At 37.7% G+C, this 14421-nt stretch overlaps 1 protein-coding gene across 5 annotated transcripts in view; it reads right to left on the reverse strand.

Annotated features, from left to right (window-relative positions):
* Positions 1–13992, reverse strand: part of LOC124631015 (nuclear receptor-binding protein homolog) — a 73846-nt gene extending 59854 nt beyond the window's left edge. For 3 of the 5 annotated variants that reach the window (XR_006984466.1, XM_047165102.1, XM_047165101.1), the window contains exon 1: positions 13509–13991. Coding sequence is in view for 2 of the 5 variants with exons in the window: in XM_047165102.1 (XP_047021058.1) it covers positions 13509–13634 (126 nt within the window). In the remaining 3 variants the exon portion in view is untranslated. Of the gene's footprint in view, positions 1–13508 lie in introns of all 5 variants that reach the window. The other 2 variants (XR_006984465.1, XR_006984464.1) reach the window with 1 other exon arrangement.
* Positions 13993–14421: the final 429 nt, after the last annotated feature.

Consider the following 14421-nt stretch of genomic DNA (forward strand, 5'->3'; position numbering starts at 1 on the left):
AACTTTCTGATCTAATAAAGGCAGTAAGTTATTCCTAATCAACATAGAAATAGCAAAGCAGTAATAAATCTTGATATCGAGAATCCACATGGATAAATTACAATAAAGAAAATGGCTCCACAGGGCGATAGCGTGCACAATGCACGGACGAGCCGTGGGCGCGTCCGCTCCCAATCGTTGCCGATAATACGAATGGGAACTTTGACCAATAACTTCTAATATCTATTATATGAATAGAATACCAAGAGTAGAAGAAAATAAATAAAACTGCCCGAATGAAAATATTCGCAAATTATAATGAATCACTGTGGTAGATCACAATTATTCTGGCACCACACATAGAAACTATAAATAACAGAGACAAAACAGCTATTAATGTAACCTTAAATAATGATTCTTACAAATAGAAAGTGCAATGGTAGGACTTGTACCGACCAAGCTGTTAAACTCGATAAAAGAGACACACAGCGATCCAGAGAAAATGTTCAGCTATCTTATACTGCGGTACATAGCGCTAATTCAATAAATGTTTAAGATGCTATAATTGCCGCAGCTCTCACATACTCTAAGGTAGTAACTAATTATCTCTAGCTACGTAGTTACGGTTCGCAAACGCTGTATGTAAAGAACAGGCTTATTAAAGTTCTAAATGTCGCTGATGCGTTCCAAGCGTGACTTTATAATTGAGAGATAAATTAGTTGTGGGTATAAGTTAACTTGTACATTTAGTATGTGTGTGCAAGCGATACAACATGGCCAGAACATACATTACTCATGTGGTACAAAGAAACGACATGAAGCGTTACAAATACTTTTAACGAAAGACATAACAGCACATGAAGTAACAATTCCAATAATGAAAGTAAAAATTAAAATAACAATTTTCATTAGAGCCACATCATTCTTGTTTAGAACGACATCTGTGGAAACAGAAATCATGAGTGATGATGCATCAAATGATTAATCAGTGCAAAGCTTTCCTTTGACATGCAGCAACATTCCTCAAACAATCTCTAGAACGTCACGTTCCTATTCACGAACCCGTCACCTCCTGTCACTAAACCCACAGAGAACTCGGAATCGCCTACACTGCAATTTGCGCGGTCAGATGGCTCGACGCGTGGCGATTTATGTTCGCCTTCAACTTGATCTGTAACGCAACCCTTTGCTGTCTCCTTTGTTTTGGAATACCTACTATAACTATCGACACAATCTGGCAAAAGACTTTATAGTAAAGTCTTTTGCCAGATTGTGTTATTGTTAATATTAATTTGATTGTGTATGTCTTTGTGGAGCAAAATGATTCATTGCATGATTTAACGTTTGAGCACTGTCAAGGACTCTACCAGGTATTGAAATTCGTTTTAGTTTTTCACACTCGATGTTTGATTCATGTTAATAAACTGGTTTGTTGTGCTGATGGGTTGTGGTGTTGATGTGAAAAGGATTAACACTGTATAATCTTCATCTGTCAACAGCAGAAATACTTTTGATCTCCGATCTGATGCGAAAACATACAGGTTTCCCTTGCCGAGTCAGGTTTAAGTATTTCACTTAATAATTCATTTACTCGTATATAGTGGGCCTCCCAGCAGTTACTGTGAAATAATAATGGAACGTGATTTTTCTATGTTGACAAGTTCATAGAAAACTTTCTTATGTAAATGCAGTTCTAGTAACTAACAGAAGGAAACAATCGATCTAAAGTGCGTGTCTACTACAACTTCCATAGAAAACAAAGACCTTTTATATTTGCATTGCAGAGATCCTTTTCTAAGTTGAAACAGCACGACAAAATAAAAGTTTTTAATTCCCAACAAGGTTGAGGTAAACATGAAACATTCACAATCATTACCATTACGTCGACATGCGACTGATTAATGATATATCCATCATGCCACAAGAAATGCTTAGTTAAATCTGCAGTTCCGAATTGCTGTTATTTCGAATTTTATGAATCCAATTTCTTACTATTTGTTTACAAACACGGCGATACAATTTCAATATGTACGTTTTATAATGGTCTTTAATGTCGCATTGTATTAATAAACATGACCCGAGCTAATTCCAACATAATTAGCGATATCAATTGCAAATTCCTGATCAACTTAGAATAGAAGCTGAATACGTTCAAGTATTCATGATATTTATTCGATGGCTAGCCTGGTATGCCATAGGCATAAGTTTCACTGTCAGCGAGACGACTGCGAACGACCGACGTACTTTATGAAAAGTACCTGATGATTTAGTGCAAATTGCCATTACAAGTTATGGGCTTGCTCCATGTTTTGTTGTAGCTAGTCGAGGATGTATGGCAACCTGTTCCGAGGTGTGACAATGCATTAATTCTTTGCAGGTTGCTTTGTAGGTATCCTTGCTGGTCGTGTTCTCTCGTTATTTATTAGCGGCTGTCGCCCGCTGGCTGTGGGACAAGTGCCCGAGATCCGGCAAGCGGCGATACTGTCACGGCTCATTGGTCACATTCAATGCCAGCTTGCATACAACTCGTTGTAGACTAGAATACAACAGTTATTGCTGCGAAAACTATAATACTAGGGTATTTTGCTAATAGGATCGTAAAACATTTAACTAGAGAGTAGTTTTATCGAACACTTGTTATGGGTTGTTAATTATACCATTTCGAATACAAATTGTTATCTGCAATACAGCAAAACTAATATTAAAAAATAACTTTAGTTTTCATTCTATGCCATTTAAGTGTCTACAAGTTAAACAATTCTAAATTCTCATGGTTCCAAGACCCAACGAACATGGCAGCAGAATTTATAATACCATTTTATTTCCATACGGCCAAGCACTTAATCTTGTGAACTTTCTTTGAAGACCTTTAACACTGCAATGTATATTGAGGCTTTCCCACACGCTAACAATGCTGTGAGATGGCTGCGGATAAATCGATAGGCCAGATATAATCCCACAGTTACATCGATCTTTATTATAGGTGAAATAATAAATAGTTTTTGATGTGTGCTTCGTTTGTTTCAAACGTAATTGCGGCAGCTTTAAGTTTAAAATATTGATAGACTTAAGTTTTCGATTGCTATTCTCAAACTACATCATCAGCATCATTGACACCCTCTGTCGTCTGCAGTTTAACTCATCTTTTTTAATTAATGAGTATTTGTAAACCTTAGCATCCAACTCCTAAACAGATCTCTAAAACAAAATCATCTAATCAGCATATTTCACACGCCTCTGGTTAACATTACACAACTATTTTTTGAGTATTGCCAGCGTCTGCACCAGACGTTCCTGAGTTCCTACATCGATCACGTCACTCGAGTCAACGGCCGTACCTTTGAGTCACGCCTTTCTCTCGTCTACCGCGCGTCTGGCCGCTCGACTGCTGGCGTAGTGGACTTCACCGAGGAAATTGTTGAGCTTGGCACGATTTGCCCTGTTTTTTTTACAAGAGCATTCTATAACGTCATTGAGTATAACGTTAAGAGCAATAATTGCGTCAAAATTCTCCTTCAATTACCAATCGCCTTTCTCTCTTTGGTTGGTAATGTTAACATACCTTAAAATGGAATTGAATTCGTGATTGTGCTGTTTCAGTAATTTGTTTTAATGATTCTAAAGTCACTCATTATACGTTTTAGAATGATACTTCTAATCCCCGCTTCATGCTGTGTCGATGTAACTTTCTTTTCCAGTACACAAGTTTAACATAATATAAGGAGACTAACTTCGCTAAGAGCCAGTATTAAGGATGATAAAAAAGTTATAATCCAATTTATATCAGAGATAGGGGATTACCTTCCAGCGAGGATACCATTAAAAGACAATTTTTATATCAAATATTTTTAAAGTATCGCAGGGATTAAGAGTATACATGATACGCTTCAGAGACTTAAGAGCCAACGAAGAGAAAACTGATTTTAAATCACCACTTCAGGTAGACGCGAAAATATTCTTGTACGATATTGAACGTGTGACTTGGTGTATCTTTGTGTGATCAAAGTGTGTGAGCAATTTGACATTAGCAAATCAAAGCCATCAGCTCGGCAAGCGAAAGTACCTGCCTATTCATGAGCCCCGTCAAAAGCCATTCATGAACCAAAAAAAGAATTGGCGAACTCTTTTGTAACGCCTGGTCCCGTACACGAATCCATCAAGATACCATCTGCAATATGACGTCAGTACGCAGTTTCGGTCATGTCGCAATATCTCCGAAACAATACCACTATTGTAGTGCCTGTGCGAATGTCGAAAACTTTTGACTGACTAATGCCAGTTTTGCAAACAGTTATGAGAGGATCTGCGAAGTTCTGAATGGCAAAAATTACGCTTGTGTTAATTATTTCATTATATTTATTTAAGCTTCAGGCGATACCAGTATCATTAAGAAATGTAGTGGGTCTTTTAAAAATACTTTTGGTCCTTTTATCCAAATAGCATAATTTAACCGAACGGTTACATTATGTGAAGGTAAAAGAGAATACATAAGGCGAAATAGATTATCCATTTTCCCTTTTATCTGCGACTAGATTAGCATAATTCACAATCAATGATGGATAGTTACAACTACAATAGACTGATAAGATATTAGCTACTAAGCGAGCTACTGATCATATCTCTAGGGAGCGAATATTTATGTGTAAAATCACATTTCAACAAGACATAAGTACATAAGTTTGCAAAAACAAGACCCATTTGCTGTAGCAAGGAAGAAAACGTCTATTTCTTTCATATTAATTAGTTTTAGCATAACATCATTAGCGAACTTTAATTTGTGGACGGCGCTGATGACGTCACAAGAGTGAAAGCGTCCATCAATTAACCGAGGTATATCAAGATAGCAGTGTTTCGAACATTTCCAACTGATTAGATACAAGGAAATTAAAGCACCGCAACGTTATTAACTTATAATGCACATTTGCCATTTTGGCGAATATATTTATTGCAGCATTATAAACTTCATAAACCTTATCTACCGCTCAATAATGGTGAGCTACAACGCAATCGATTGTTTTCCTCCAACAGTTTAAATAAAGAAAACAAGTTTGTGTAACCTAGGAACACCAGACGCCAGGCAAGAGATCCTATGTAAGTTCTCAGAAACATCAATGACTTAACAAGGAAAACACACAAACGGACACTAAGCCGACGTACAGAGAACGGTTTCAGAATTGACAATCGAGAATTAGCACTGAGTACACAAATACGCAATACTTGAGCCTTTCTGGTTCTCATAATTAGTTTGACAACGGAACACACGCAGTGCGCAAATTCCACAAGGATAATGGTCTCAAAACTTTATACCGCGAAGACATCACAAAAACTTATTCTAAGAAGTGCTTTCAAAAGCGAGTGGTCCCGTTTCATTATCATTTAACATAGCAATCGGATCTGTTCGGATTACATCTCGTATTAAACAGGCATACCGCACGGGCGACTGGTTTCCAAGCCACGACTCATAATGAGCAATGATGGCCAATAGTGGTCAGCATTCGTATACATAATCATACCAGGATTAAGCTAAACTGGGATTTTTAGTATGGTAGTGTGGTTTAAATCTACTAAAAGTTCAGTTGAATTCAAAGTTGTACGGAGCAAAATTTTATTACGTGGGCTTTAATGTTATTCGGATTTTTATACGATGTTCCGCTGCGGTGTCGGTGAACCCGTCATTAACTGCTAACAAGCTTTACTTAAGATTGTTATTAAAATAGTAGTATGAATAACCAGTTCGCAGAAGTGGCCACAAGAGTGCTACTTACATTATTCGAAGCCCACTGATGATAGAGTAGCGTGTCATGATGACAGAGCAACTGATATTACAAATCTGGGTCAATTTAAAGCTTGAAGGAAAAATACGCTAATTATTAGTACTTAACACAGTAAAAATAAATCGGATACGATAAAAGTGTAGTGACAAGGCCGTGTGCCCCTGGTAATTTGAAGCAACGTAACCCAAAATATTTGAAAACCTAATCCAATAACAATAACACCTTGACATAAAAAGAGCGCGTTTCGGCATAATTCAGCGAGCGGTTAGCACAGCTCTTACAAAAAGACAGCCAGACGTATTCTGAAATATTCAGGCATTGTCAACATTAGCCGTTATGACGTCTGTGACACTTTGGGTCCACAAATCCCATAAGGCTGTCGGGGGCACCGGGTCGTTGTTTGCCCGGCTAATGGGCGATGTCAGTGTCTCCAATTACGTAGTTGACGACACTGCTACCGCACTGCCACCATCGATGATACAATTTCCCGTGGCAACCCTGTTACCGTGTAAAATGGCTTCATTACGGCACACGTTAGGTGTTTCGTGTTAGACATTTGTGACGATAGGCCATTATTTACGTCGACAGTTTAAATAATTTTAACTGAGTTAATATTTCCAAAGACAAAGTGTGTTAGTATTATAAAACGGTGGAAACATTGGAATCGGAACAAGTTTCGGGTGTTATGAGTAATGTCGTTGTTGAATGACGACGACGCGGTCGGTCCGCACCCGGGATCAGCCCGGCCCATTCATAACGGCGACGACAAAAAACCTGGCATAGGTAGGCGTTAAAGAATTCATAAGCAGAAAAAAAGTGTGACACATTAGAAATGAAAGTAATATTTTAACTAGTTCTTTAACAATGACCGGAATATGAAATAAGATCAACACAAACTTGCAGTTTCGAATGTATTTTTTATCATTGTCTATAGGCAGGAGTTGCTATTTGAAACCAGCACCTACATTACTAAGAGTAAGAGATCAACTACACAACAACTGTTCATAAAAATCTAATATTCCAAATCGAAATCCGTTATGCGGAAAAACTAATTTTTCGCAATAGTCCAGCCACTTTCACTAAAAGCGCAAAAACTCGGTATATGCAAATCTGCTAACACTCTCTTCCTATGTATGAATCTATTTTCACTTTCGAACAAAAAGGTAATGAAAAAAGGCCCCATGGAGTTTAAATATCTGTGTCGATGACCTACCGATGAAAGTATGTTACTTATTACAAAGCTAAGTGAACGGGCGCGCAATAAAATATGATCCTTATACCGTCGCATTACAACTGTCAATGATCGCATATCGACGGGAGTGTGTACAAAAACTAATAGTAAAAACTTTGACGATTATTTGATGAATGAGTCAGTGACTAATAAGTGACACCGTGACGACGCTAAAGGTGAGTGGGTTAGAAAGGAGATAGGAACGAACGCGGAACACTCAAGGAAAGAGCAAGATATTAACGTGTTAATTATTCTGTAATTGCGGTGATATTTGCAGACTTTGATTAAGCTGTCTTTTGTGCAGTGTGAGAGGAAAACGTAGAGACAGACGTAATGTAAATTACGTAGTCTGAGCTGTGAGCTCTGTCAAAACTCTCAACATAAATCTAGCGTCTCGCCTCAGATAAATCTGTTCATCAAGTCTCACTTGTGGTTTAATTATACACGAGTACTGTTATATTTATTTAATGATGACATGTTATAATTAATGGACCATTCAGAGGATATTAATGAATTGGACGGCTTATTACATTAAGCAGTACCTACCAGCAGTACGCTAATTAAATACAAAAATTACGAGTATTGTCGCTTCGATGTCATGCATGGCATAAAGTTGGCACTTTCTACAATCGTTCTCGGCTCTTAAAGGGCCGTTAAGCATTTAGTCTGCATTTTAATATCGCAGCTGTTCATGTGCAATATTTTGTCATTTAGTGCTCTTAATTTCGCTAGATGTTATATTAAATATTTCTCAATGTCTGCGATGTTTAATATAAACGAATATGACATTGAACAAGTCTAGGTCGCCAATATGACAATTGACGAAAGCTGGACATGAGACGACCTTTACACCGCGGAGGTCACCCCCGAAATAGACGCAAGTACACACCACTTACATCTCAATGAAGATTTATTGGAATCCCAGTTTAGCACTTTTACCTCGACCTTCTGGAACTGCGAAGCGAAACGTCAATTTTATCCGAGTGCCAGTTGTTACATCACTGCCTGCAATGCGTACCGAGGTAATGCTGTAGGTGGAGCCCCAGCTTTATGTGCTGAGCCAACCTTTCGGTAATGCTTCTGAGATTGCGAGCTTCACACTGTACTTTTATTCTAAATGCTAAACTGCTTTAGGATCCGACCAAATACTTATGCCGAGATGTTCTGGTTTGTCAGTTTCATTTATCGCGGATGCGACGCCACCAAAGAATGACCAAGGGGTCTATCAGTGTACTGAATGTTGTACTCGTTGATTTTCTCATTTACGAGTCAGAATTTTGATGGTACTACAATAGGGCGGCTGATATCCACAAATTAAAATTCCCGTCGTACCTCTGTGGTGGACGGTGGAACAAAGAATGCACGTTATATAAATTATATTTATACGCATATTTGGCCACCCACTTCGGCTTCAGCTATTATTTAGCCGCGCATAATTTCTTCAGTGTATTGCTAAATAACTGTCTTTCATTCACTGTGGCAGAATTATTGCGATAGTAGTTCATTTTATGACTTTGATGTCTCGCACATTTCAAAGTGTTTATAGAGCTGTATTTTCTTCTCAGAACTCTCAATGGATTGGTATTCATCCTTTACATAACGTTCCCAAAAATACGATTGCATACATACACAGAACATGTCAGCATTCCCATTGTCCGCAGGCTTAGGGTGCGTCCACATCTGGCGAATGCGCAGCACGCGAGCCGATCGCGAGCTGTCCGCGAGCTGCGCGCGTGCAGTCACTGCAATAGTTCGGTGCGCCTCTTTAGCGCAACTCACGCAAGGCTCGTATAGAGCGCGCGAGCGGCGCGCGATCTGCGCGCAATCAGTTCACGCCCTTACAGTTCCGTATATTGGCTCAGTACTATCGAAGATGTCAGACGTCGCGCGCCGCCTGCGCGCCGCTCGCGTGCGGCGCTTAGGTCGCGCGCGAGCTGCGCGCGGGCCAAGCAGAAGCGGCGCACGAACAAAAATGCACGCGCGCAGCTCGCGGACAGCTCGCGATCGGCTCGCGTGCTGCGCATTCGCGGCGCATTCGCCAGATGTGGACGCACCCTTAAAGTCCAAATATTATTTTACCAAGAAAAATGCTACGTAACCGGCGATATTATTTGCAGAGCCTTTTTCCTGAAACTGATGTAAAACATTCATTCAATAACACAAAGTGAATAAACAGGATATTCTTAGCACGATCAAGATATCCAGTCAATTGGTTTAAGACCTTCCCGTTATGGGACAATGGCTTCATAACAGGAAAACCTTGCGAGCCGAACCCGAAATATGATAAATACGTCAAACTATTACGTAGCCGTCTCAGATCGTATACCCATTTTACGCAGAACTTGACCCTCGGAGCCGCTTAGCATCCCTTAGCCCTACTGGACCGTATATTGTTAATCGTACCTTCTTGTTATCCGGCACACCTTTATTCATTTTGGTCAGTTGAAAAGCTGGACGCCGCCCGTGTAAGTTGCAACCAAATACTTCTTTTATCTTCAATCAGCATCTCTCTCGATTCGGAAGAATTAGGTATTTGAGAATGTGAAACAGCTGTATTCGATGTAGCCTTCTCAAACAATTAAAAGTGCAGATAAAGCAGAGCGCCTAGCTCATTCGTCATGCCGAATCCCATCACCCTAAGCCTAGAAAGCGACAGTGATTACTTGCGTAAGCGCCGAATCGCAAGCGCACGGTCATTGACCGGCGGCTGCGGGCGAAAGTGCCGTACCTAAGTACTGGCGGTAATTAGAGCCTATGTGGCCGACATCCGATGGCCACCAGACGTCTGGGTAGGCCTTAGTATGGAACATAGACGCTGATGATAGCGTAAGTAAGACTATGCCGATCCACGCTCGGTATTAGGTACAATTGAGTTAGGTACTACAACTAAGTTGGGAGTGCTTCCCTTCTAACGTAATTGGGAAGTGAAGCCGAAATTAAGGCAACCCTTAAATAGACTTCTGATAGAAATAACATGTACCTATTAGAATTGTTCTTTCGTGGAATTGTGTTGTTTTGCATTCAGCAATTGAAAAGAATTATCCACTGCAGCGCAAATCGTCTTGGGGAAACTAGGACATAGGTCAATGTAGTTATTTTCAAAACACCGAGTAATAGGCATTTTCCTCAATTTAATTGATACTTGCATGCATGCAGTAACTCGCGAATCTGCAGTCTCTACATAAAAGCGCAGTTACGCACCTGTGATACCTATTTGTTCGATAGTACCCTGAGTATGCGACTCCGACTTGCACTTGACCGGTTTTTTTATCTCGGAAGAAATATGCGTGGTGGCCATAATGTGAATTTGCTATCATAGATAGACAGTCCGACTACGCTCAAACACGAATTGGCCATATGAAGATGCGGGTAGAATTCTATTAGCAACTTAATTTCCCGTGGCAATGAGAGGTGTGTCAATTATCGAAATAGCAATACTCCACGCCTAATCAACAGGCTGTCACATATTTCAACCGAATTACGTCCAATCACGTAAAAAGCATTGACATTCTACACTTCAGGAAAATTAAAAGCTATGTAAATAACGAAACATTTGATGAGACTTCCAACTGTCTATTTCTGTATTGTGCCTACAAATAGCTATTATGTAAAGCCAAGACAACATACCTATTTGTCATAATAACTATCATAATTATTTGCTATTTCTGTCTCCACATTTGGGCGGGTTTGTAATTTAAATTCCATATCAGTTTGATATTTAGATTATCTCATAATCTAATCAATTGATAAAATCATGAATGATATTTCAAGCCATTTGATGATATCTAAAAGTAGGATAATGCATCTTAAGAATCAACAAATAAAAGTATGTAATGGACTAAATATTCAAGCTAGGTCATATAGTCTAATGTGCACCTAATAAAATTTAATTAGACCTTCATTAAATGATATTACTTAATTATCAATGACAACAAAAAATTCTATCTTAATATAATGATTTTTAAAGCAACACTGAATCACAAGTTTAAATTCCAAAGTGTCCGAGCCTAAGCCAATGCCTAGGGCAACTGTCCATACTAAAACTAAACAGTTGAACAAGTGCATACATTTCCCCACTAAAGAGATAGAACACATTCCAGACCCAACTAGGAGTTGTTAGCACCTATTCTGTGAATCCATTAATAGCCACTAGTATTACAATACTACTGAGAATCGCAGTTGCCACTGCACGGAATAACTTTACCCGAGGAATACTTAACAAGTGCTCATTAAAATACTTGGCTCTTATTTGGGATGAGCCGGTCTATATTTAGAATTTTGTAAATTATCTAGTCTAGATATTATTTTTCAGCCTTTGGCTATGCAATTACAAGTTGTAATTATTTGAGTATAAAATACAGTATCATAATTTCACGAATTAAAAAATGAGGAAGGATTTGGTGAGGATATTTTTAAAATATAAATTTTACACAAGCCAGGGTGAACTGGATGCACTTGAATGAAGTAACTATATAACATGTTACACAACTTAAGAAAACTGTTACGTGTCACACATGTTTCCTTTAATTAAGTTGCCTAAGTTGTTGCACATATATTTTAATAGAGTTGCTTGATAAGGAAAATGTAAATAGAAAAAATGAAGTACATTTATATCTGTATTCATAAATTATAAATAGCACATAATAAGTCTGACAAGCGCTTCACTAAGTTAATGATTATTTATTGTTTTCTTAAGCTTTTAATAAAGTAAATAATATTGATATTTTGATAGCAAAAGATCAGTAGACATACCAATCATCATTAGTTATGCAACATTGCATTTGAAGTGCCATAAAATGGGATAACATTTAAGTAAGGTCACTTTTTATCTTTTATAGTTTTTATGGAGCGTGATTATAAACAAGACAATTTAGATTATGGAAACCTGTTTATCTGGTAAAAAATATTTCCCCATTAACATACTCTCATTTTTAATTATTAAAAGCTGCTTATTTATTGGTGAAATTTTGCTTAAATATGCAGCATATAGCAGGTATTCTACTAGTTGCAGATTTATGACAGACTGGAAATTATAATTAATATACACTTTCAGTATATAAGTAATAAAAATATTGTTCCTATGTATTTACTAGAGATTTATGAACCGTCACAATATATCACTGAACATTTAACAGCATTACATTTGAAGACATGAACTTTCACTTGCAGTGAACACTAGACCAGTGAGAGGCAAGTACTTCACTAGCTATGTAATTATATGAAAAAGCTTTCTTCTTACTTTCATTGATTGAATTACTACTCTTCAGAGGATCACACATTTAGAAACGTAGATGTATTAGAACATTTCATGTTTTCAAGCATGGAGCGAGTGTGGTCGGAAACATTCCAATCATGACAGAAGTTAGTTTCTATTCTGGAATATGCACTATTTTCCAACTTATGGTTCTTGTCTGATATGCAATGAAGATTAATAGTATTTGTGGTCCATATGCCTTGCTAAGGTGCATAACATGCAAGCAAACCCACTGGCAGAAACAAATTGTTGTATTTACAAAAATAAAAATTTTGCAACTCTTAATGAGATGCACATGTGTGTATAACCCTACCAAAATAAATGCAATAAAATATATACCAGCCACCGCAGAGAGGAACAAAATATAACAAACATTAACTTTAACTGACTTCATAATTCATTGCAAAACCTTGTAAGGACAGTTGCACATATGCAAGTAGTTATTTATTACTCCTTTTATTCTTTTTTGCAACAAATGTGCATTTCTTTGTAATTAGTGCAACACAATGCCACTAGAAACTTATTTGTTATTAAAATTGACTTTTAAATATAATGGTGTTTATTTTACTATTATCTAGAAAAAAAATTATTCTGTTGTCTTTATAGAAAGCAAGTTGTTGTTATGATTGCAAGGAAGTCAGTGAATTAACTTTCAAGTACCAAACTTAATTCATTAAAATTCCTCTCCTGGGTAATCTAGCAGTTTATAACTAAGATAATGAGTTACCAGGCTACAATTTCACTATAGATTATAGATAAGCCTGTAAATAGTCATTTAATCTCTAACCAAGATAACAATACAATTGTTTATGTGACAGTTAATCTGATGGATAAATATTAGAATCACTGGTTGCACATAATTAAATCTCAGGCTTAAAGTAAATTTTAATTAAAAGATAAGATTAGGTATATTCAGTTAAGTGGAGAGATTTACACAGTTGATGCACTACTGAACACTGTGTTCCCAGAATGTGCACCAACAACACTGATAAATATGGCAAACAAACAACTGATTCACTGATACTGTCACCAGTAGAAAGTGATACTGCTTCCTGTAGTAACACTCATGGTGTAGCACTTGTCATCAGATTGCTCAACACTGCTGATACATCCGAACTAACCGAGCAGTCGTAAATAAAAACAAATTAAACTGCGTCTCATTTGTATAACATGAGCTAACCTTGTGAATCAGCTGACGACGGTCTTTGTCTCGACTGCCCTAAATATATCGACGTAAACGCACTAATTAGCGATATCGAGTGGCGCTTACCTCTTCCCGGCGCTTCAGCCAGCGGCCGCAGGGGCTCTCCTCCAAGATCTCGCTCTCGTCCTCCGAATCCTCCCCGCTTTCCCGAGGAGACTTTCGCTCCTTGTCGATACTCCTGCCACCCGACATAACACCGATATACAACACCAAAACGTCGAACAAAACCACCGCACAGTTGATGAATACTTCACAGACGTTTTTTACAAGAAAACACTCGGTATATTTTCAAAATACACTTTTTCTCGTAACCATAATATCCAAGGCTGAATCGCGAGACGTCACTATAGTTTCTTCCCAAACCATTATTCGTTGCACGGCACTCGCTATTAACCTTTTGTTCGACAAATAATATAGTTTATATATTTGTCTAGAGCAAACGATAACACACAGCGTCTCCACTGAGCTTATTCATGATAATTGAAATAAATTGTCCGCCGGCGTAGCTCTCGACGTATTTCTATTCGACACAAATATAAATCCATAGTGACACTTTTACTTTTTTTGTCTGTCACCCACAGACAATATAACACAAATGGCACAGATGTAGATGCAAAAACGGGAGAATATTTATGTTACTGAGATTGAGATCATTTTCTATAAAATTAATTTTATACCAATAATTATTAAAATATATTGTTAATTTCAAAATAAGTAAACGAATAATTTACATGATTTTTAACCTTCTAATATTGCCTCTGGTAGCGACATCTGTTGTCATAGAAAGTTGGCTACAACTTTTTCACTATACAACACGTTTATCTGATTCCATTTTAACTGTATCCGACTCATGAATGCATGAACAAACTATTAATTTTAGTTTTATTTCTTTTTATGCAACTTCATATTTAATAAAAATCATGAAGAAAATACTTCGTTATCGTTGCTCGTGGGAAACACTGTGTTTGCGCTGTTCTTG

This window comes from Helicoverpa zea, chromosome 6, assembly GCF_022581195.2.
Source record: "Helicoverpa zea isolate HzStark_Cry1AcR chromosome 6, ilHelZeax1.1, whole genome shotgun sequence".
Lineage (NCBI taxonomy): Eukaryota > Metazoa > Arthropoda > Insecta > Lepidoptera > Noctuidae > Helicoverpa > Helicoverpa zea.